A 23068-nucleotide genomic window follows, 5' to 3' on the forward strand; every position below is an offset into this window, starting at 1 on the left:
AAGTCAGAAATCAGCTGATCGGCGAGCATTATGAGGAGGTCAGAGTCGGGGATTCGATTATACAAAAAACAAACTCAAGTGAACAGATTCTTGTTTGCGGGAACCGGTTTGCTGATTTTTGCTCTCTTTTTCTAACAAATAATTTCTGGATATGTAACTCCCCCTGCCAACCATTTCAACTGGCAACTTGAAGATTAATTGCGCATAAAGATACGATCTTTACGTTTACCCAGAGCAAACCAAAAACCCCATTTGTTTGGGGTTAATGCTCTAATCAAAACAAGGGGAAATTCCAAAAGAACCCATATTTTGTTAGAAATAGCTTTTAGTCTGGTCTTCAACTAAGCCGTAGCTTGAAAGCTTAAGATTTGAATTATTTGAAAGCTCAGGCAAATAATCAAAAAAATAAATGCTGCTTTAATTTGAGCAACATTTTGATTACTGGTACTTTAACCCCAATCCAAAGACGAAACTCTTTCTTACTATCGCTATTTTTAGGCACAAACATAATTTAATGCAATCAACTGAGGGACACTGCACTAAAAGAAATTAAATATAGCGCATTTTGAAGTCTTAAATATCTTTCCTGCCTTGGTCTTTATTATTTGAAGAAATTTAAAAGTTATTTAAACATAAAATTGAAATTTTATTGCACGTTAATATAGTCCTTGATTGATAACTTGATAACTTTACATTATTAATCCTGAAAATATAAATATATATAAAATTTGATAATGATGAAATCTTTATAATCCTCAAAATACATTAAAAGTCCAATTTCGATCATCGTACTTCTATATAATACTCAACATATAATTAAATTTCTTATATCGATGATTTTACGTTATATATATCCTTTATATATTATTTTAATGAGTTAAAATGTGTATAGAAATATTCTTAAGGTACTAAAGACCTTTCACACTACCATATATTATTTTTAAACATATGTTTTTTATAATTTTTTTCCGTGTTAGTACCAAGTAGACAGGGTAAAAACAATCTCCCCAAAGGGCAATCTTCCCCCATATCTTCTTCAATTTCGCGCACTGATTGGGACACAAAAGGCAGCCAAAACGATCTGCAAAATATATATCTCATAAGTAGAGTGAGCGAAAGAGAGATTTAATTCAATTGACCAGCGTCTTGGGGCAGCAATTTGTGCGACTTTGTGATAAGCTAGCTCGGAGCTCCAAGAGGAAGCCTGCGATTAAGCTTAATTAATGCACCGGGCAGATTTATGCTTGGGCCATACCTCTGCCACATTCTGCGGCTCTTCACGTGTGCGTCTCGATCTCCGGATTGAGTGTCTGGACGCCTAGTTGAAATGGCGCTCAGGGTTATGAGTGGATGGGGCATAGTCATAGTCCAGTGCACTGCCTTCGCCTAATTGCAGGCTCTAATTGCGAGTACTTAAATGTACATAAATAAAGAGTAAACAGACAAATGGGGTTAAAATAGGAAGGAAAATGTAAGGAAATTGACGGCTCAAATCTTTTTGTTTATTTGGAATTAATATTACACCGAACCAGTGGTTATCTCCTCGTTGAGTAACCTATGTTTACTTTTCCAATATGATTAGAGATTACCAAAATGTATGACCCTTAAGACCTTAAGCACTGATAAGCTTGAACTTATAAGAACTTTACATTTAACTAACCATTTTAATTTCGGCTATAAATTCTAAAAGCATTAAATATTTAAAAAGGTTTATTAGTAAACAATGATAATGTGAATAAAAAAGAATTATCTATAACCTATCTATAAATCTACTAAGTAATTTGAATGTTTTAAGAAACACTAATACTACAAATTATATATTACTACAATAAATGTAATACATTTGAAAAAATATGTATATACTACTTTTACTTAAGTATTATATCTTCTATGAAAAATAAAATATGGGATTATCAAAATAAAGATATAAAATTTTTATAAAAATAAATGTTTTTTTTGGTTAAACAAATAAAATTACTTTTAAATATTAACTTTCATATAGACAAGATGAGTTCCAAGGAATTATTGTTTCCCTCAGTTATCCTTAATATACCCTATGCCTCAGCCCCAGCCTCGTAGCCCAGTGTCGATTGAGACACATTTTCGACTGCAAAACCCAGAGGACGCACACTCGAAAGCTTACCGGCCAAAGCTCGTCGGCTGCAAGGTGGCACTCTGAGGCTGGGATTGGGCTGGGGGCCGCAACCCACTGCCCCCCATATCGCCGCCCGCCGCCCGCCACCCGATCCGATCCGGCCCGTGCTCATCCGCCCCACGGACTGGCCGTCCGCAGCTCGTGTTCGTGGTACATTTGTCGAGTGCGGCTGCTGCTTTGCCCAGTCGTTTGCCGTTTGTCAACCGTTTGCCAGCGTTTCCCGAGAGCGCTAGTTTTTTGCAAGGAACATATTAGAACCAACAGCCCCCCTTGAAAACGGAAAACCTGTGAATAAAGTCCCCCGTGAGACCCAATAAATATAAGAATATTCAGTGATCTAACTAAAGAGTGTTTCAAGTTAATAAACAACAAAATGCAGTACATCTATGTGATTAGTGCGCTGATTTTGGCCATCGCCGTGCAGCAAGGTAAAAGGATTTAAGTCAACTAAGGAAACAAACTCGCTGAAGTCCCCAAAACGGAGGTCCAACGTCGCGATTACGATTACATAATAGGAGAGATATGCGATATGGAGGGGGCTGCGTCCTGGGTCGCTCGCACAACTGGGAGAGCTCGAGGCGACGTCCTGACGCCAGCGAAAACCCAGAGTAGCGTATCTGGGGTCTCTAAGCCGGCCGCCGTCGCGCCTTTTTGTCCAACCCACTGGGCAATATTTGCATTCAATAGATGGAAGACGGGTTCCTTGGGCTCTCTGTGAAAGGGAACTTTTTTCTCTACTTCAATTGTTGGCTCTCTGCCACAGCTTTTTCCGGGGCTGCAAGGAGCAGAAGGAGGCGGGGTTGTCCATGGGGTCGTTGCCATACGACATCCCAACTAAGCCAGATAATAATTAGGCGACACTATGCTATCCCTTCGGTGGGGCTAATCTCGGGGAACTTGGGTTAACCTTAAGTCCTGCTTTCCTTCCTTTTTCCGAAAATCCCTTTATAACTTTTCGCACATATGTGTGTATGTGCAAGGATTATATAGGACATGCGCACTCTATTTGGTTAAAGGTCCTGGGGGCCAGTTGCAGTTATCTGATACCCAAATCCGCTCAGAGACTTATATAAAAACATGTTTTATTAAAGCGAAGAGGTAATTCTGTTTTGATTATTCCTTTTGATTATTATTATTGAAACTTCCCTATAGCATATATATGACTTATTTTTCGCGTTCTAGGCAATTCAATCAATGCAATTTATGACTATTTATAGACTGTAACAAACCTTAATTGGGCATGACTAAGTGCGAACAGTGGGGAAGGTTGGCGAGTTTATGAAAACAACTTTGGGGATTATAAATATACTGGTCATGAAAAGATATTTTTCGCCATTAGGATTGGTTAAAAATTAATTTTAAAAGACCAAAAAATTGTTCAAAATTTAGGTATCATTGTTTTACCAGTTATTTTTTGTTTTTTATTAACTTAAGTTAAAGGTACCAAGAATTTTATATCATTTTTTACCTCTACTTGTAAGGATAATGTCTTATTCATAAACTCTCTTTTAAATTAAAAACAGTTCCTAAAACCTCCCATATAGTGCTTTCTATTGTCATGCTGATGATGATTCTAGTTCTCGGAGTATCTAGTCCACCCGCAGAGTGGTTCATCTTACAGAGCTCCTTTTCTTTTGTCCTCAAGTATCTTCGCCCAGAAGTAGGCAGCACTTTTTCCGCCCAGCTTATGTAACCCAAATCGACTGAGAATGGACAGTGGGAGTTTATTCAGAGCGAGTTGGAGTGAGGCAAAGTCATTCGAGTCCATTAGCAACGTCGATGTCTCAATTAGCAAGGCCCTCCTAAGAGCCTCGCAGTCTGTCACTAATGGAGGCGTCGATGGAATCGCTGGAATCACTGGCATCTCCATGCCATTGTGCCATTTTTGGCACAGCATGGGGCAAAAGCGCATCGCAAGTTGCACCGCTTTTTCGACGGCGGGGCAGGTGACATTCTGGCGGACATTTCCAGCTCGTATATTCATATTCGGAAAATTAAATAACGCGAATCTCGTGTCGCGCACGACCTTAAATTCAATTTAGCTAAGGCAACGACATCAATCACAGGCCCCAGAGATCTCTTTATGCGTATATCTCTAGGTATGGCTCAAGTATTTGTTTACACCCCGGATTCTTTTCTTGCGAAACTATTAAGGTTAAGCATATGCTGCAAATGGAAATTTTCTAATTGGCATTAACAATGGCTTTGTGGTCAATTAAGTGGAAGATTGCATGGTACGCTAGAAATAAGTGACTCTTAAAAGGAATCTAGTGGAAAGGAATATGCACTCAGGATGCGCAAATGCAATTACGGAATTACCTTTGTAAGAAAAAGGGGGGGAGTATAGATCTTTGGAGGATGGAAGGGGTGTTGAGTGGAAATTTACTCTGGAGATGGAGAATTAAGTAAGAACGTTGGTTGAAGAACTTTGTGGATTTTCCTTCGAGAACCAATTTTTTTTTAAAAGGCTATAACAATTATCTAGAAGAATGTTTTGAGGACCTGTTGTTATTATATTTTATTAAAATATTGGGTTACCAATTTTGTTTTAGGAAATACCCTTGTACATATAAGATTTCTTATCAACGTTCTTTTAGTAATTATCATAATGGTATTGTTTAAAAGTTTTAGTGATATCATAGGTAGTTTATATGACGAATAACGACAGCCTAAATGTATATGTAGCAAATACACGTAAATAATAGAGGTTAAGGCACTATAAACAGCAATAAACCTTTTAAAAACTAATCTTTTTCTAACTTTTTAAAAATAATATTGTATAATGATTTTCTTGAAAATTCCCCTTAGGTTACGCCATCAAGTGCTTTGTTTGCAACAGCCACAAAGATGCCAACTGTGCGCTGGACATACCGCCCGAAAACCTGGTGAAGGACTGCGACGAGGAGTATTCGTCCCGCGGCAAGGGGGTGCCCACGTACTGCCGCAAGATCACGCAGATCATCGAGTTCTCCGTGAACAGCCGTGAGTAGAGAAATAGTATTAGTAAAAGAAATACAAAATAAACCCGGCTAATGGCTTTGCAGTGCCCCCGGACAGCCGTGTGATAAGGACCTGCGCCTATCACAACCAGACCTCCACCAACTACTGCTATCAGCGCGCCGGGTTCGGAGGTCGCCAGGTGGTCTGCTCCTGTGATACGGACAACTGCAACGGAGCCGGGGCGATGGGCGCTTCGGCGGTGGGCGTGGCCGCCATGGTGGGCCTCCTGCTGGGCGGCCGTCAGTATCTGCAGCGTTAAGGAGGGAGTCGAGGGAGCCCCTCAGTTGTTTTTGTTTCTTTTATCGAATGCATCCACCCAGTTTTCTGTTCGTATTGCTGCTGACTCTTTGACTTCTGTGACACTTTCACCGCTTTCTCCCCAATCATCAACAATAAGGTCCACTCGCAGAGCTGCTCCAGAGCCTGGTGAGTATAAAAACAGAACCCATAAAATGACTAAAAATTATAGTGTTATATACTTCCAGCTCTGGTCCAGCCTGGTTTTGTAACATTTTTTGAATGGAGAACCGTAAAAGCTTTATACAAAGTATTAAATAACGAGATAACAATTCCCTAACTAGAAGTGTATATAAAAAACCAAAGAGAGCACGTAACAATTGGCCAATATAATCGTTCAAATCTATTTACATTAACTGGAATTTTTATTAAACGAAAGCGAGGAAAGTAACGAATAAATAAAACTAAAACCTACCGCAGTTGAAAGTATTTAACAAATCGAGATAAACGAATAAGTCAAAGATGGCCACAAATCTAACAATGTTAAAAATTAAGGCTACCGAAATGGAAAAGTAGTACATAATAAATGTTAACACTCTTCGCCTAAGTTTCTCTATTTTTGTTTACATAAGACTTAAACCAACAAGTTCTAACAAGCAAGCTAAGTGTCAGCAATAGCGAAAGTAAAAATTAAAAAGTATTAAAAAGAATACAGCTCAACGAGGAGAACACTTCATAGAATAATTAGCAAGCAATTGGGAGGAGAGTCGTCCTTGGAAAACCGAAAGATAGTTGTGACACGCTTAGAGGCGACGACCACGCCCATATCTACCGCACTCCCGAGGGGAAAAACACTCGTTGTTGTAACCAACTGCCAAAAACGGAGAACTTTGAAGTCGTTTCATCTACCGCATAGGCACCACCCAGCAAGGAGACGCCCAGTTTGTGGGATATCCACTAGATGAAAACACCAATGAATCCTTTTGTCCAACGTAGCCGTAAATGCAGATGCAGATACCAAGTAAAACATTATAATGTTACAGAAACCAAAGCAACACGTACATCTTTTTTAGTTCGAATAGCAAATTAACAGTTTATAGTGACAATTTTTTTAGTTAAGAACCTCCTCTAAAATGCAATATTTATAATGCAATAAAATTGTAAAATGTTTAAAGTGAAAAACAATAAATATGAATACAAAAACCGATTGTTTTTATTGACCAGAGATCGTTGTGCAAAAATATATAAATGTTTTTTAAATGATCTATAAAGTAATCTCAAACGAAGTGTACTTAGACCACTCTCAACAATTTTCAAACACGCTTTCTAGTACAATATGATATTAACATTCACTTTTCTTTTGGTTTTAATGCTAATTTATATAAACTTTTAGAAGACTCTTTTTTTACTTTTAAAGAGGGATTATTCAGTTACCAGACATATAAAAGCGGTTTATTTCGCTTAAATCTAAAATCAACAAAAAAGTGAAAAAATCTAGGTATAACCCTATGTTCTGGCTTTCAATTTCACAGATTTTCAGCGGAGTCAATGATATTTTGTGTAATTACAGAACTCCATTACAAATTATAGTAATAGTTAATGCTATAATGAAAAATACTTGCTGATTCCACTAGAACTCGCTGATATTCGGTGAAAAAGAAAACCCAAAATGCAGATAAGCGGATTATATCGTATGTTCCACGTCACGGACATGGCATGTAGTACCATCAATTGCATTACAAGGGACCGAAGGGACTAGGCGTCGCGCAGCTAGGAGTCCTTGTGGACCACCCTCTTGAGGGCCAGGAAGCAGTGGCGGGTGCTGAGATCATGATAGCCAACGGGTCCACGCTCGCAGTCCGCGCAAACCAGGAACTTCCTGCCGTCCACCGTGTTGGAGAATCCGATGTTCTCGAACGTCATCATGTCCTTGACCAGCCAGAAGTCCTTCAAGGGCTCGCTGCTGAGACTGTCCACCGTCTTGTCCTGCATTTGCATCATCAGGGGAATCTCCACCTGGTCAAATGAAAGGTAAACAATTAGGGAATCCTACAACCAGAAGGTAACCAGCGCACTCACTTCCTCCTCGCTGAAGGTGGCCTCCTGGGCCTTGAGCATCAGACTGTTGCAGAACTGACAGCGCACATTCGTTTTGTTCTTTCCATCCACTATTTGCCCAGCAAAATCACCTTCTTCTGTCATTTTTTATAAATGAATCTTAACTCGGTACCAAGTGCATAAAATCTAGTGTTAAAATGTATTGAGCAACCGCTTTACAACACTTGTCCATTGTGGGGTCACTCTAAAGTAATCGATAACCGATAGTTCTGCCAGCCGTTAAAAAATTCAAATTCAAACACATAGTTCACTGTCAAGTTTACGTTACTCTCGGGACTTATTCAAATCGAACAACATTATTTTGCTATCAATAACACTAGAGACAAGTAGTAAAATTAGTTCGTAAAAATTCCTCGTCATTTTGTATGAATGGCTGTTTTCATTTTTCCACTAATCATTTCATTATTTTAAATCAAGGTAACGTGTTAATAATTATGGAAGCTTTAAAAAACTGGTCTCCCAACCCTGTACCATGATTTTTGGTCATACTTAGAGCATGCGATAGGAAGAAATAGACTGGAAATGACTTTAATGAGTGCTTGGCAACTCTGGCTGTCGCTTTTGAAAATTATTTCCTTTTCTTCTCTGACTTTCTAGGGAGCAGACGGTCTTCTTTTGTCCAGACTCTAAGACAACCTGTCGCTGACTAAACAGAAGATAACCAGACTTTAGTCATGTAAGTTTCTGGTGAAGATTAAGAAACCCACATGCTGGGTCCTAGAAGCTAACCTCAAACTATTTTAGAGCTTTCCTGCGTTTGCTTTCGGCAGTGGTTCTTCATGCTGTATTTAGACGTAGCTCCTGGCACAGGCATGAACTACTACCAAGTGCCCTCTCTGACCTTGCAGTCGATGCACCAGCAATCGACCTACCAGCAAACCTACTTGGATCGCAATCGCATGGTCACCGATGTCTTTGTGCAGGAACAGAGCTCCTGGTCGGTGGCCACGCCCGCTCCCTCTGCTGTGTTTATACCTGGTACTGCCAATTGTCCCATTGTGACGGGAAATGCCCATGGACCCTGCCATACCAACCCTCCACCGCCCCCCGCTGTGAGTCCCCATCCCATGACCTACGTGTCCATGCCGGGTGTGCAGTACTATGCAGCCAGTTCCGGTAACTCCAGTTCGGATTACTCCAACGTATCTAGTATTTTATTTAATCCTAATCCTTGGCAGCCTCCATGAACGCTTATGGACAGGGTCAGGTGTATTGCGCTCGTGCCTCGGCCAGCGCCTGTTGCAACATGGGCAGTTACTACATGCCGCAGTACTATCCATGCTGCACCCCAGCCCCGCCGCCCAAGACGTTCTGTGCCACCCAAACCCAGACACAGACGCCCGTGAAGCGCTGCTTCGATGTGGGCACCCAGGTGGACATTGGCTTCGAGCTATCGCGCTCCGAGGTGAAGAAGCCGGAACCCACTCCTTTTAAAGATAGGTAAGGTCCACATCCCTTCAGTTATGTGAACTAAATCACAATCAATTAAAATATCATAAACGAATTCCAGCTTTGCTCCCGATGAATCGAGCCTTAGTTCCTTGGAGAGCGGGGCCGGCGATGGTTTGAGGGTCCAGCACCTACTGCGCAACTCGGAGGTGCTGCTGCACGAGCAGCGCCTCCACGATATTACCAGGATCTCACTGCAGGGCAGCGAAATAGCCGAGCGCCTGGCCCACGCCCATCGCAACCGTCCGTGCTTCAAGAAGATCGACACCCTCTGTGCCCGCTTGAAGCAGGACCTCCTGCGTCCGGATGGCGTGCTGCCCAACATAAACTCCCAGGGCATCGCCTGGGCTGTCAAGGATTTCATATTCGTCTTCACTCGCATTGTGAATGCCTGGGTTATTCTGAAAGGCTATGTGTACAACACCCCCGAGGGCTTGAACAAGATTAAGGATGAGCTGCCCTTGGGTTTCATGGCCACCTTTGATGCCTGGCAGGTGTCCACCTTGGCGCTTGTCCAGATGATCATTAAATCCTTCGTGAGTCTGGATGAACTGCTGCTGAAGCAGAAGAACAGCTTTTTGAGCAAAGAAAACGCTCTGATCAACGTGAACGTGAACAACAGTAGCTCCTTGAGGAGCCTAATAGACAGCAACGATAGCAGCAGCTTTGGCCAGAAGCACCAGGCACTGACCAATGGACAGGGCCCCACTGCCTATAGCACTCCCAGGATTCCCAATGGCATGGTGAAATCCTTTTCAGAGGTCCAAGAGCCCTGCTCGGCGCTCTACAAACCCAAGTGTGCCTTGAACCTCAACTATTTGTACACCATGATCGAGGACTCGGAGGAAACGCAACGCAATGTGGATGCTAATGGTACCTACTTGAAAACTGGGACCTACCAGCCACTGCAGAAGGAGACCATGCAACTGGAGTCCTTAAAGCCAAGGGAGCCGTTCGGGGAGTCCCAATGGCAGAGGAAGGCTGCGCCGAAGGCCCTGCCGCCGCCAGCTCTGGAGGTTCGTGAAGATCCGCCTCCGGAGATTCGTAAAGATCCAGTTCCGATGCCTCGTCCAGAGCCGGAGCCGGAGCGCCTGAGAGATGTGAGGTCCTACACCAATCCCTTTAGCCTGATTGGCAGGGAGGTCACCCGCCAGCTGTACGAGTTCAGCGAGGAAGTTCTGGAGCTTGAGCACCTGGAGCGGTTCTTCAAGAAGCAGTTCACCCGAAACTATGTTAGTAGTCTTTGTTAGACTTCTAAGAATCCTTAAGCAGCATCCTAATCCTTGCAGTACCCCGATTTCTTTGAGCATTGCCAAAACGACTTTATAGATGTGCGAGCCATTATACTGCAGTGCGAGAGCGCCTCCTACCAACATGTCTACCAGGCCATCCACGATCTACGCCGCATCGCCTTCGCAGTGCGCTGCTACCTGAAGGTACCGAAGGTTTGATTTGTTGCAGCCCCCTGTCAAATACTCTACATTTCTACATTTGTTTTCGAATATACTCCAAAGCAGCTTTTGTAGGTCAAGGAAAGAGTAGAGCCAAGCCAAGGTATCAGTATGAGTGGGCCATTAAGTGGACTAATGTACTAATCGCTGGTCTCATTCGGGCACTAATGAACTCATATATAACACGTTAACCAGCGCACGACAATTAATATTTATAAGAGCCACCATTATCCTTCACTGATTCCTATTTTATTGACTTCCCAGATGTACTCGGACGAGAGCCTCATGCACTACATTGATCTCTACGAGCGCTCGGTGAATGGCATGCTGTCCAAGCCACCGCATTTGCCCAATCAATACGATCACATAATGGGCCGGCCAGGCGAGAAGCTCTTCAACTACGAAATCTAGGCGAAGAAGTTGGCCCCTCTCAAGCGGCTTGTTAAATGTTACAAATCTAGTTAAGTAGAATTTATAGGAATTTAATTGCAAAATCAGTGCCTTTCGAAAATCTCCAACTTACTCTAAGACTAAAAAGGCCCAAAGTCTGATTCACAATGCTTTAAAATTGCCTAATTCCTAAGATTCAACATCTGTTTTCGTTCGCAACAACTAGTCAAGCGTGTGATATAAACCAATCCTATATTTTGTAGTATAGCATATATTATATAACATTCTGTACATTTTGTACGGATTTAACTACCTGGTTAAATTCACTACAAAAATAGTTTGTCAATCAAATTCATATTTGTACAATGAAATAAATCTAGAACAAATGTTGTTAGTTTTTATCGATTTCTTAATGGTTAAGGGAACTCAAAATGGAATCGTAAATTAGGAACACAATTAAAATACAAATTAAACAGAATAATAAATAAACTCGTATAACAATTGACTTATGTACAGTTGGTAGTTAATAGACTGTACTTGATGCTAATTCGGTCTGACGAAATCCTCGGGATTTATGTCCTGAGCCAGCAGCATTCCGTGGAAAATAGTTGCGCTATTGGCGGCCAATTCCTGAGGTTTTCCTTCCTCACAGATCCGTCCATCGTCCAGTACTATTATCCGATCCATGGCGTTGAGACCGCGCAGGCGGTGGGCGATGAACAGGAGAGTGCAGCTCTTGAAGGCATTCCTTAAGGCCTGCTGAATGCTCAGATCCGATTCGTCGTCCAGGTTGGAAGTGCCCTCATCGATGGCCACCACCTTGGCGTTTTTGAGCAGAGCCCTGGCCAAGCAGAGCAGTTGCCTTTGACCAGCGGAGAGATTGTTGCCACACGATTCCACTTTGCCATCTAATCCACCCAATTGCTGGACTAGAAGAGTGGCCGCTGCCGAGTTCTTGATCGCATGCCAGATCTCTGAGTCATAGAAATTATGACGCGGATCCAGATTCTCACGCACAGTGCCTGAAACGGGTAGCAACTTTTGTTTATCAAAGCTTATTATACCAATAAACCTTATACTGACCTTCGAAGAGGAAGGGCTCCTGGGTGATGACCCCTATCCGTTCTCTGAGCACACTAAGGGCTAGAACTTTCAGATTCACCTGATCCAAACGAATCTCCCCCTGGGACAAAGGTGCCACTCGCAGGAGGGCGGCTAGGACTGATGTCTTACCAGCTCCAGTGCGTCCCACGATGCCAATCCGCTCGAAGGCTTCTGTTTGGAATGTTATACCTCGCAAAGCAGGAGTCAAGTGTTCCCTGTAGCTTAGTTGAACCTCCTTAAAGCTCAGAACTCCTTGGGTAGGCCAACCAAATGGAGGCTCACAACTTCCAGAGGCATTCTGCTCCTCCTCAAGTTGCAGATATTGATCAATACGCTCCACAGCGACCAATTCCTGCTCCGTTTCGGCCACAGCATGAAGCAGATCGCCCAATTGACCAGTTATGGAGAGGGCATAGGAGATGCAAAGACCCACCAAGCCGGGATTCGTTGTGTGCGAGGCGGTAATAGCGGCCAGAAGACCTGCTCCGCCGACCAGGAGTGTTCCCAGCAACTGGAGGCGAAGAGCTAGCCATTGCTGAGCGGCCGATTGTGTCAACTGGGCCTTAATGCTCTCCTCGAGCTTCACCTGGAAATCCCTTTGAAATCTGGGGCTAGCTCGCATACTCCTTATCGTCATCAGTCCCTGAAGCGTTTCCGTAAAGTGTGTGTAAAGCGGTGACATTGCATTGCTTGATAATCGTTTGATGTCTCTGGAGGCATGGCGATAACGCTGCTGTAAGTTCAGGTAGATCGGAACCATGGGAATGATCACTAGTCCCAGCCAAGGCATCGCATACAGGCTGACGCAGAGAGCTCCTACAAGGCCAGCCAGTTGAGCCAATAGAATATTTAAGATGAAGGGCAGCGAGTCGTCCACCGTGTTGGTATCGGATGAGAAGCGGTTCAGAATACGACCCACAGATGTGATGTCGAAGAAATTAAATTTGGCCTGAAAAATATATTAATATTTTTATCTTTTAGGTTTTCATAGACCTTAGCAACTTACAAACATAACTTTCTTCAGCAGCTTTTCGTGCATAAAAATGGCGGCCTTTATTCCAGCATAGGCAAAGAGGAACGCTCTGGCCAAAGTCACCAGGGAATTGCTCACAGCGATGGCGGTAAAGATGCTCAAATAGAATCTTGTCGTGTGCCCCGATCCAGTATCATTTCCCAACGCAGCTCCCATCAATTCATGATCCAAAGAAGTGTCATTCGAATGGGGATCCAACGTAGTTTCGGTGACCCAATAAGCTAGCCAGGCATCACTTAGGTTCCTTGTCAATTGCATCAGTAATACAGACAGCAAGACAATGAAGGCAAGTGGAGAAGTTACAGCCTTCCAATAGCAGGCAAAAACGTCTCCAGAAAGATGTCCGTACTCTCTAGATTCCTCCAGAAGCAGACTGTCCACACTCTTCTTGTCGTCCTGGTTAGACAACTCCACTGAACGTCGCCTAACTGTTTCCTCCTGCTCATCATCCACCTCTTCATCCAAGCTTAGATCAATACTCTGAGTCATATATTCACTGGGAAGAAGTTGACCATCCTTCACTTGGAGGATTTGATTGGCGTGGAAGAATAACTGAATGCTGCGTGTGACCACAATGCGTGTTTTGTGCTTTAACAGTCGCAGAATACAGTGTTTGATAATGTGCCTGGACACATGTGCGTCCAAGGAGGAGAGCACATCGTCCAGAAGGTAGACTATAACGAACAAAGTTTTAGATTATTAGCTAAAATCATATTAAAATATATTGATGAACTCACCCTTCTTATCCTGATAAACAGCCCTGGCCAGCGCCACTCTCGCCCTTTGTCCACCAGAAAGCGTTCTTCCGTTCTCACCCACGCCAATGAGATCCCCTCCAAGGATTTGTAGATCTTCCTCCAAGGCACATGCATGCAAAACAGTTTTATACCACTGCTCATCAAACTGGGCGCCCCACACGATGTTATCCCTGATGGTGCCTCTTTGGAGCCATGGTGACTGGGGTACGTAACCAAAGCCAGTCGTCAGTTCCTGCACGCACACCTCGCCATCGGTGCACTGCAGATTGGCCACTATAGCGGATAGAAAGCTGCTTTTTCCGCCTCCCACAGGTCCTTCGATGCACACGAGCTGACCCGCCTTGATGTCCACGTTAATGTCCGTCAAGTGGAACGCAGTCGAGGATGTGTTCTCCTCGCTTTCGTGACAGAAACTAGCGCACTTCATCTGCAGCACACTGGCCTTTGGCGCATCCAAAGGAGCATCTTCTGCCGCTCCAAAACCTCCGCTTCCCCTCATTATGGGATTGTAGTAGGAGGAGTAATCCAAATTAGGCACGTCCATCAGTTGCTGGACTCTTTTGATGGAAACCCAGGCTTCAATTAAACCATTGAGCACCCATGGAAAGGCATTCAGCGGTCCAATAAGCATATACAGCAAGGCCACGCTGGTGTAGGTGGTAGAAGCTATCAGCTGGTTTCCCATAAGCACGGATACTCCAAAGGTGAGCAGGCACATCAGCACGGGTGTGGTGGCCCAGAAGTAGACACACATGGCATCCAGATACTTCCGCTTCGACAAGAACCGCAGCTCCACCTGGCGCAGTCCTCGAATCTTGGTGATGAATATATCCTCCCAGGCATTGATCTTGATCTGCTTGGCTCCCTGCATTGTTTCCGTTGTGGCAGACAGCCTGGCATCCTTGGCGGTCATCAAACCACTGGAATATATGCCAATTCTTTTAGCCAGCCATCGGTTAATTGGAATCAGCAGAGCGGCAAATGCTACGCCCGCAAGAAAAGCTGCGCCCAGTTGCAGATACAGGAGGTATAATGTGGTGAACAGCTTGAAGGGAATGCTCCAGAAGAAATGGAAACTAATGCAAGAGTTCACAATCCTATCTGTGTCCGTTGACATGAGATTTAGCATGTCTGGCTTGGATTCCTTCAGACCTCTCGCCTCCAGTGCCTTCCTGTATATGGAGTTGATCACTCCCACTCGCATTTTCATGGAAACCATGGCCATGCGCCAGTCAAAGTGGGTGGCACACAGGGCCGACAGCAAAGTGCTGCCGAAAAGGCCCAGGGCATAGTAATACACCTGATTGGGATCCGTGTGATCCTGTCTGAGCAGTCCTCCGAGCAGTAAGGGACCTGCAAATCCGCTTAAATCGGCGATAAGTCTAAGCACTCCGATGAGATAAAACTCCACGCCGAAGCAACTGTGCAGGGCCCTCCACAAACTCTGGGATTGCGACAGAGCCAAGTGCAACCGCTCGCTGAGTCGCGTGATATTCAGGGCATCCGGCAGATCAAACAGATCCTCAATCTTCCTCAGCTTGCCAGCCACTCCCTTTGTGATTAGGGGCTGAACCCAATGGAAGAGGAAGCGGGAGCCCAAGTTGGCTTCATCCTGCGCGTGACCCAAGTGGCCCTCGTTCAGATCGAAGTGAAAGTAGGTATACCTCTGGGATAGCAGAGCCTCATCCTCTCTGCCAGACGATCTTCCCCTGGGCAAGCTGGTGTAGACAGCACTTCCTTTGGGTATCAAGGTGGCTCCGAACAGGAGGTCACACAGCAGCGTGGCCAGGCTCCAGGGCCACCAGACGAAGTGGCGACTCGTTCGCAGCCACACCGCATCCAGCACCACCACTGTGAGCCAGACCACATTGATTAGCAGCGATCCCCGGTGACTAAGCTCGCCATATTGACGGGCTGTCAATAGGAAACCTGTGGGTGGCGGAGAAAGGGGAAAACTGATTAAAGAAGGGGTCATAAATGATTGCAATTGGGTTATCTTTTTATGGCAAACTTTTAGCTTTACTTAATGAAGAATTTATTTCGTTCTTAGAAAATCACATAAGGTTTTGTTTAACAGACAACTGTGAAGGAGGTTTTATTTGTTCAGTTTAATAAAGAAAACAAGAATAAAGCTAATATTGTTACTAGGGTTTGTTTTTGTAGCTGGTTCTGAACTCCATTTTGTAATACGAGAACTGTTTATATAAGTTATGATATCTGTAAAATACAATTTAATATTTTACTTCAAGCATAGTAATATGTATGATATATCAGCAATTAATTAAATCTCTTTCCTTCCAGAAGGTATGATAGGAAAAGTCTTTAAAGTAGACTTTTGTATCTATACATTTTCTTATGTTATTTTATCCTATATCCCACTTATAAAACTGAAATCAGAGAAAAGAAATCCCGGAACGTGACCATATGCCTGGGTACTTAAGGTACAACCTATCAAGGTTTGTAAACCCCGGAGAAATGGCAACCGCACACTCACCGCTGTGAACCACCCACATAATGCACTCGGCACTAACCACCAGCAGATCGACCGCGTACAGTTCAACGCCCTGGTGGTGGAAGGCGAACACCTTGGCCACGGGCAGCAGGGCCAGAACAATGGCCAGAAAGGCCCGGAGCCACAACATCCGCAGCTGCAAGCCATTCCGGACGACGGGGCGCGACTGATTGCCGAAATTGTAGGCGGATATGGCGGCGAAGATAGTGTAGATGGGCAGCTGGAGCAGGATCTTCTGGAAGCAGGGCAGCAGGTCGTTGGTCTCGTTGGCGAAGGGCCTCAGTCCCGTGGGACAGAACTGCGTCCAGTTCCAGGCAAAGTCGCCCCAATCAATGGACGACATCTCGATCGATTCGCTATGCACTGCGGGGATTCCTCGGTCTTCCGCTTAGTTAGTCATCGCTGGCTGCACATTTGCACCACTGAACCACCGAGTGGCGTTAAACAAAGCGATAAACACAACAATTCGCCTCCAGATAAAGTTCGTAATGAAAATACAGCCGCTATGAGGAGCCGCAGGGTTGCCAGGTTTCAGAGTGATGATGAAAGTTGTAGGGTTGCATTCCCGTTTTTAATTTCTCCCGAATTATTAGCAATTTAAAATTTAATTTTTTGTGTGTTTATTTTTGATAATTTTAAGAGATCACTTTACTCAATAATTTAAAAAAATGATATAATTTTGGTAAAATATTTCTTGTATTTTCTAATACAAGCAAAGTTAAAATTTTCTACTTGATATGTATTCCTAAAATTACTAATAATTACTATTTTAAAACTTATTAAATACACAAATCCGGTTTAAAAAATTCACCGATTTTAAAATCACTAAGATGTAACGTAAAACGAGATTGGCCCTGCCAACTCGCTGTGAATGTCACTTAAGCCCAGCAAGAAGAAGCATTTGTTTACATTTTATTTCACACTTTTGTGCAATTTGCGTAAACAATTATGACGACTGGAAACGAAGCTGAGGGGGATGAGGAGAACCAGGGCAATGCACGCCCCTTGCCAAGAGCACAGCTCCCCGCGGAGTTAATGGACATCTTCAAATCGCTGGCCGAAAACAACAACATTGTCTTCAAGTCCCAGCAAATTGATGACCCGGAAATTTCTCTCGAGGAAAAGCAGGAAATCGCACGAGAAGCCTTCGAAAAGAACCGGGAGAACTTCCTCATTCGCTTTGGAGCCCACCTGAGTGTCAGACAACTGGGCTCCTTCCAGGAGCTGGCCGTCAAGGAACCCATCAAACCCGATGAGAACCTGGAGGAGATGTGCCTGCTGCTGGAGGATTTCCGGAGGAAACTTAGCACCCGTTCGGTTTGCATTAAGAATCGGCGATACAACGCCATGCAGCAGCTGCTGGACAAGGGAGAGTACTTCAGCGAGCATGAGATGATGCAAAGGGCGCCCGATCTCTACCAGGAGCTGGTGGGTCAGTACCTAACGGAGGCGGAGAAGAAAGCGCGGGACAGCTACGATGTCAGGAACACCAGTTTCTCGGGTATACTAATGCACACGCTGGAAAAGAAGCAAAGGGATGAGTTGCTGGAGGAAACTCAGCAGGAAGAGGAAGAGCAGGTGGAGGTCAGGAATGCAAGTCTCCCACCCGCAGACTTTGAAGTCCCAGTGGCTTGCCGGAAGCAATGGGGTGGCTTTGACGATGACGAACCCGTTGCCTGCTCAACAAGTCGAAATGCAGAAGTTCGAGTTCCCGCCAACATAACAAATATCTCCACGCCGGAATACTATAATCCCGGAGAGCGGGAATTGCTACGCAACGAGTTCCTGAGCTTAATGAAGGAGCGTTTCCTGGGTGGCGAGGACAAGGACTTTGATTACACAGCCGTAGATGATAACACTTTGCTGGATGATCTGAAGCAAATCGAGCAGGATGAGGAAGATGCCTACTTTGAAGACAGCGACGATGAAGAGGAACTAAGGGATCAGCCTGCAGAGCAGAAGGAGGCCTCGAGCGAGGATGAGCTGGACATCTACATGAGGCATCTAAGCAATCACCACAGTCTGCAGCATTAGTCAAGAATGATAAAGAGCTCAGCACTCTGCAGCAATAGTCTTTAATCTTAATCATACTCTTAGCCCTAACGAATTTTGATCTTAGACACTAGAATACATGCAGTTGTTGAGTAAAAATCTGGTTATCTTGGCCTGCCACGACCGCGTGGAAAGCCGCGTCCCCTTCCCCTCAAGACCTTGCTGTTCGGCGGCGGACTCTTGGGCCGCAGGAGCTCAATCCTGCTGGTGCAACCCGTGGCCGGAGCCTCGGCAAAGTACGTTTGATACAGCTCGGAGTTGAAGTTCGAGTTTGTCAGTTCCGGACCCACAGTTAACCAGCCTGGTCGGATGCTCGAATCCCTGCCAAACAGATGCAAACGTCGTCGACCAAGGCAGAAGTGCTCGATGATGTGAAAGATCTCGATGGGCTTCTCGAAACTGCCGAACTCCTCTTCCTCCGAGATGATCAAATCAATGTCCACGTTGGCATGGATGAAATCACCGTCGGTGGAGCGGCGAACAGTTCCCTTAATGCCCATCAGGCAGTGCTCTTTGGTGCGCTGGAAGACGGCTTTCGGCTCCAGCTGCTTCGAGTGACCGGGCTTGTTGATATTTGTCCGTATCCAGCAGATGTCCTCGCAACGGCGGAATCCCCACTTCTTCAGGCAGTTGCGGCCCATGTCCAGGCCCTCCGAGGAGCCGCACCAGAGGAATACAAACGAGCGGTGAGCCGCAATCTCGCCGACATCCAAATCTGGCAGAGAAACAAGGTTGCTAGTTAATATTCAACAAAGTTACTGAGGAAAACTTACTAAGTATATCATCCCAGTTCCAGAAGACGCGAGGAGCTCCACCCACAGTGGCCACCGCGGGAGCAGCCCTAGCATATTCCTCCAGCGGCGGCTCAATCAGTATCACATCGAACTTGGCGCCCAGGGTCTTGACATCCAACGACTTGAGGTCAGCCTTTAAGTACATGGGAGCGGATGCCGTGTCCTGGATGAGTTTGTCCTTCAGTTTGATCAGTTCCCTGAGTTTGGGGTACTCCTCAAAGCGGTCAGCCAGTCCGACATCGCGGATGAAGTTCTGGGGCCGCTGTCCGGTGTCCACAAAGTGCTGGCAGTAGTCATTGTGCGGATTGGAAGACTGGGTTCCCTTGAGGAAGGTGGAGGAGTCCCTGTAGATGATTTCATTGGGCGCCTTCTTGGAGGAAGAGGCTCCACCATCCTCATCCTCCCGCTGCCCCCCGGCACTCAGCTGGCGACTGCTGTTGATGTCCTCGGCATTGCCCAGGACCTTCTTCAGGTCATCCACGCTCGACAAACCCAGCTAAGAAGAGGGAATACATAATTTATGAGTTTTTATGCCAAGCCGATTGCTTTTGGAAAGTTTGTTAAGGGAAAACCTACAGTTTGCGCCAGAAGCAAACGCCGCTTGCGGGATCGCTCCTGCGAACTCTTCAGGACATCGCTCATACTAGTAAATGCAGTAAAAACTTAGTAAAATGGTTTTGAAAAACACAATTCTAAGGAATAAGACAACAAAACGAGCCGTCTAGTGACGGCACACTGCTCATGGCGTTATCGATAGCTGTATAACACGGTATCGATAAGTGCATCTTACATTTGAAATATTCCGTACCTTATTTAAATATAAATAAGGGTAGAATTATTTATTATTTAAAATGCTTATTGACATAAATAGATGATTATAGATTATCTTTCTTTTATTTTCCTCTCATAATTTAAAATTGTAATCTCTGGGAAGACATATATCGAAAAATTAGTTTTGCCCTTACCTAAGCAATCGAATTAACCATTCACAGTGAAGGACACGCAGGTGCCTCTTTGCCATTCACAATCAGCTGCATGCGCCGGAAGAAATATTTTGGACTAAACGTTTTTTCTGTGATTATTGCGTTAAACTAGTGAAATTGTTAACCCAATCGCCTGCAGGATGAGGCTGCTGCACAAGACGCTGCTCAGCGGGCTGCTGGTGGTGGCGGTACTCGCGATTTACACGGCCGCGCAGTCGAAATCTAAGGTTTGTTTAGTGGCCACGTCACTTTTCCAGCTCCACATCCCCAGAACTCAGAATGCCGGCTAGAAAAGATTAAGATAAAGTTGAAGCCCACATTAATAATGGTTTTCAAAACGCTTTCAGTCGACGCTCACGCTGTCGGAGAAAGTACAAAACCTGGTGGAGATGAACGCCAAGAAGCCGCTGCTCCGCTTCAATGGACCCAAGTTCAGGGAGTACGTGAAGAATGCGCCCCGGAATTACTCGATGATTGTTATGCTCACCGCTTTGGCTCCCTCGCGACAATGCCAGATCTGCCGGCACGCCCACGATGAGTTCGCCATCGTGGCCAACTCGTACCGCTTCTCGTCGACGTACTCCAACAAGCTCTTCTTCGCCATGGTGGACTTCGATGATGGCTCCGAGGTTTTCCAGATTCTGCGCCTGAACACCGCCCCCGTGTTCATGCATTTCCCGGCCAAGGGCAAGCCAAAGGGCGCCGACACCATGGACATCCATCGCGTCGGCTTTGCCGCCGACTCCATTGCGAAATTCGTGGCCGAGCGCACGGACATCACCATCCGCATCTTCCGTCCGCCCAACTATTCGGGCACCGTGGCCATGATCACGCTGGTGGCCCTGGTGGGCAGCTTCCTCTACATCCGGCGCAACAACCTGGAGTTCCTGTACAATAAGAACCTGTGGGGCGCCATCGCCGTGTTCTTCTGCTTCGCCATGATCTCGGGCCAGATGTGGAACCACATCCGCGGGCCGCCGCTGGTGCACAAGTCGCAGAACGGCGGCGTGGCCTACATCCACGGCTCCTCGCAGGGCCAGCTGGTGGTGGAGACCTACATCGTCATGTTCCTGAGTGAGTGGGGGTTGATTCTACCTCTGGCTAGAACCTTAACATACTTTCATATTAGGAAACATTTAATTTTTAATATTTTTTTTAAGGGAATATTACATTTTCGCATAAAAATACTTTTCTAATGAGAGTGGGAACTCATTGCAGTCTAACTTTTTGACTTAAAGCGTGAAATTGCCACATAATCAAGTTAAACAATCATCAATTTGCCCCTTAATATAGGATTTTTGCGTTACTCACAACTTTACAAGAAAGTTATATTAATAAGAATGCTAATTAATCTAATTCACAATTACTAGTGGGCATACTATTTCACACTTTTCACCACAATCTTCCAATTAGCCCTTAAAACTTAATTAACACATCATCCCTCCATTTCAGATGCCATGATTGTGCTGGGCATGATTCTGCTGATCGAGTCTGGAACTCCAAAGAGCCACAACAAGAACAGGATAATGGCGATGACAGGTTTGGTGCTGCTCACCGTCTTCTTCTCCTTCCTGCTGTCCGTCTTTCGGTCGAAGGCGCAGGGTTATCCCTATAGGTGAGTCAACGAAACACCCAAAAACCAATGCCTCACTCACCTAACTCGTTTTTCAATCTCTCCCCCACAGTTTCTTGTTCAAATAGAATCGACTGCAGTCCTGTTCCAGTTCAAGTTCACCCCTGTATCGTTTTGTAGTTAAAATCACCAGCGAGCACATATTTTGTGTGCGTGTAAAACGACTTTAATAAATTCCACTACTAAATTATTTGTACAAAAATGCGAATTACTTCCAGTCTTCGGACTCAGAGCAGGAACGGAATGATGGCACGTCGGTTCTTCGGGTACTCCCTGAACGTCTCGCGGTACCACTTGTGGGTGAGCAGGGCGTTAATCGTCTGATTGCTGGCCACCCACAGGAAGATGAGCCGCCAGATCCGCACGGGCATGTAGAGATCGGCGATGCAGAAGTACATGACCACCTCGAGGAACATGTGCGGCGAGGAGAGCAGGTTGAACAGCCCTCCCTTGGGCAGTAGATGCTTCTCCGTGCGCACACTGCCCGTCTGCGGATCCTTGCGCAGGTTCACCAGTATCATGTTGCTGGCATATTGCTGCTGCCAGGCGATGAAGAAGACGACGAGGTAGAGTATTTGCTGGCCGGTCAGCCTGTCCAGGCTGAACTCCATGGGCTTGGAGCCGCGCACAAAGCCCGAGGTGTTCGAGAGTAAAGCTATGATGGCGCCAAAGTAGTGCACATAGCCCACGGCGTAGTGGGACAGGTTGATCTTGCTCTTTCTGGAGAAGATCTGCACGAAGTTGGTCTCGTAGAAACGCCGCGTGCACTGCAGCGTGAGCATCAGTGTGCCTACACAGGCGGTGGTGGAGTCGATCTCCACCTTCCGATGGCTCCGGCCGCCGCCCATGATGTCCAGAAATCGGAGGACATACTCCGGCGCCTCCTTTTGCTCGCGCACGGTGGAGATAAGCAGGTAGAAGCCCAGCCAGCTCCAGAACAGGGCGAAGACGTAGAAGTGCTTGAACCAGGACTTGGGCACCTCCAGCCAGGCCACCAGGGGGTCCGTTTCGCCCTTGAAGCTGTGCTTGCCGTAGCGGAAGGACTGACGTATGCTGTTGGGCAGGTGCTTCTCCACGAAGGTCATCAGGCCGCCGAAGAACACGATCGTGGCGATGAAGGTGCCGAACATCATCTGCAGCAGGTTGATCTTGTAGCGGTCCAGGAGGCTCTCGAGGACCTCGAGCAGCCCACTTTCATGGGGCGCCATTGCGAATAATTTTGGCACAATGCAGCGCGCAAAAACTGTAAAAACTTTCTCCCAAAACCGAAAACTTGCGGAACCTTCATGCCAGGGCTGCAGGCAAAGTCGATTACCCCCGGCGATTCATCGATAGCTGGCTTTCTCTTGCATATCGATATGGGTCTGATTTAGGCGCCAAAGTTTGAAACTCATTTTCC

General features: G+C 45.5%; 8 protein-coding genes across 13 annotated transcripts; 4 read left to right on the forward strand and 4 right to left on the reverse strand.

Moving 5' to 3' along the window:
- Positions 1-2321: 2321 nt before the first annotated feature.
- On the forward strand, positions 2322-5999 carry LOC108036128 (uncharacterized). 2 transcript variants are annotated; one of them, XM_017112112.3, is made up of 4 exons: positions 2322-2583; positions 4964-5137; positions 5200-5581; positions 5641-5999. In XM_017112112.3, exons 1-3 carry the CDS (start codon positions 2529-2531, stop codon positions 5412-5414), a joined length of 444 nt encoding a protein of 147 aa, XP_016967601.1. In that variant the 5' UTR covers positions 2322-2528; the 3' UTR covers positions 5415-5581; positions 5641-5999. The 2 variants fall into 2 exon arrangements, with proteins under 2 accessions (XP_016967601.1, XP_050741602.1); XM_050885645.1 differs by lacking the exon at positions 2322-2583 and adding an exon at positions 4154-4254.
- A 582-nt stretch (positions 6000-6581) lies between these two features.
- On the reverse strand, positions 6582-7650 carry LOC108036129 (guanine nucleotide exchange factor MSS4 homolog). The gene is made up of 2 exons (XM_017112113.2): positions 7472-7650; positions 6582-7408 (listed from the first exon to the last, which is right to left on the reverse strand). Exons 1-2 carry the CDS (start codon positions 7592-7594, stop codon positions 7163-7165), a joined length of 369 nt encoding a protein of 122 aa, XP_016967602.1. The 5' UTR covers positions 7595-7650; the 3' UTR covers positions 6582-7162.
- Positions 7651-7773: 123 nt separating this feature from the next.
- LOC108036101 (protein mitoshell) lies at positions 7774-11194 on the forward strand. 5 transcript variants are annotated; one of them, XM_017112066.3, is made up of 7 exons: positions 7774-7927; positions 8108-8186; positions 8255-8626; positions 8689-8950; positions 9021-10191; positions 10249-10404; positions 10675-11194. In XM_017112066.3, the coding sequence occupies exons 3-7, from the start codon at positions 8290-8292 to the stop codon at positions 10819-10821; spliced, it is 2073 nt and encodes a 690-aa protein (XP_016967555.1). In that variant the 5' UTR covers positions 7774-7927; positions 8108-8186; positions 8255-8289; the 3' UTR covers positions 10822-11194. The 5 variants fall into 5 exon arrangements, with proteins under 5 accessions (XP_016967555.1, XP_016967558.1, XP_016967557.1 ...); XM_017112069.3 differs by having other exon boundaries at positions 10249-10395; XM_017112068.3 differs by having other exon boundaries at positions 8281-8626.
- Positions 11056-16720, reverse strand: LOC108036099 (ATP-binding cassette sub-family C member 10). Its single transcript, XM_017112065.3, has 5 exons — positions 16190-16720; positions 13675-15624; positions 12911-13611; positions 11884-12853; positions 11056-11822 (listed from the first exon to the last, which is right to left on the reverse strand). The coding sequence occupies exons 1-5, from the start codon at positions 16548-16550 to the stop codon at positions 11344-11346; spliced, it is 4461 nt and encodes a 1486-aa protein (XP_016967554.1). The 5' UTR covers positions 16551-16720; the 3' UTR covers positions 11056-11343.
- Positions 16721-17081: 361 nt separating this feature from the next.
- On the forward strand, positions 17082-18358 carry LOC108036146 (coiled-coil domain-containing protein 97). Its single transcript, XM_017112134.3, has one exon. The coding sequence runs from the start codon at positions 17156-17158 to the stop codon at positions 18239-18241; it is 1086 nt and encodes a 361-aa protein (XP_016967623.1). The 5' UTR covers positions 17082-17155; the 3' UTR covers positions 18242-18358.
- Positions 18267-19777, reverse strand: LOC108036145 (N6-adenosine-methyltransferase non-catalytic subunit). Its single transcript, XM_017112133.2, has 3 exons — positions 19630-19777; positions 19033-19549; positions 18267-18974 (listed from the first exon to the last, which is right to left on the reverse strand). The coding sequence occupies exons 1-3, from the start codon at positions 19693-19695 to the stop codon at positions 18364-18366; spliced, it is 1194 nt and encodes a 397-aa protein (XP_016967622.1). The 5' UTR covers positions 19696-19777; the 3' UTR covers positions 18267-18363.
- Positions 19778-20053: 276 nt separating this feature from the next.
- On the forward strand, positions 20054-21859 carry LOC108036137 (tumor suppressor candidate 3). The gene is made up of 4 exons (XM_017112123.3): positions 20054-20263; positions 20384-21110; positions 21489-21651; positions 21722-21859. The coding sequence occupies exons 1-4, from the start codon at positions 20177-20179 to the stop codon at positions 21735-21737; spliced, it is 993 nt and encodes a 330-aa protein (XP_016967612.1). The 5' UTR covers positions 20054-20176; the 3' UTR covers positions 21738-21859.
- LOC108036139 (polyprenol reductase) lies at positions 21811-22973 on the reverse strand. The gene has a single exon (XM_017112124.3). It carries the CDS (start codon positions 22875-22877, stop codon positions 21897-21899), a length of 981 nt encoding a protein of 326 aa, XP_016967613.1. The 5' UTR covers positions 22878-22973; the 3' UTR covers positions 21811-21896.
- Between the last annotated feature and the right edge of the window lie 95 nt (positions 22974-23068).

Source organism: Drosophila biarmipes, chromosome 2L (genome assembly GCF_025231255.1).
Source record: "Drosophila biarmipes strain raj3 chromosome 2L, RU_DBia_V1.1, whole genome shotgun sequence".
Taxonomy (NCBI): Eukaryota; Metazoa; Arthropoda; class Insecta; order Diptera; family Drosophilidae; genus Drosophila; species Drosophila biarmipes.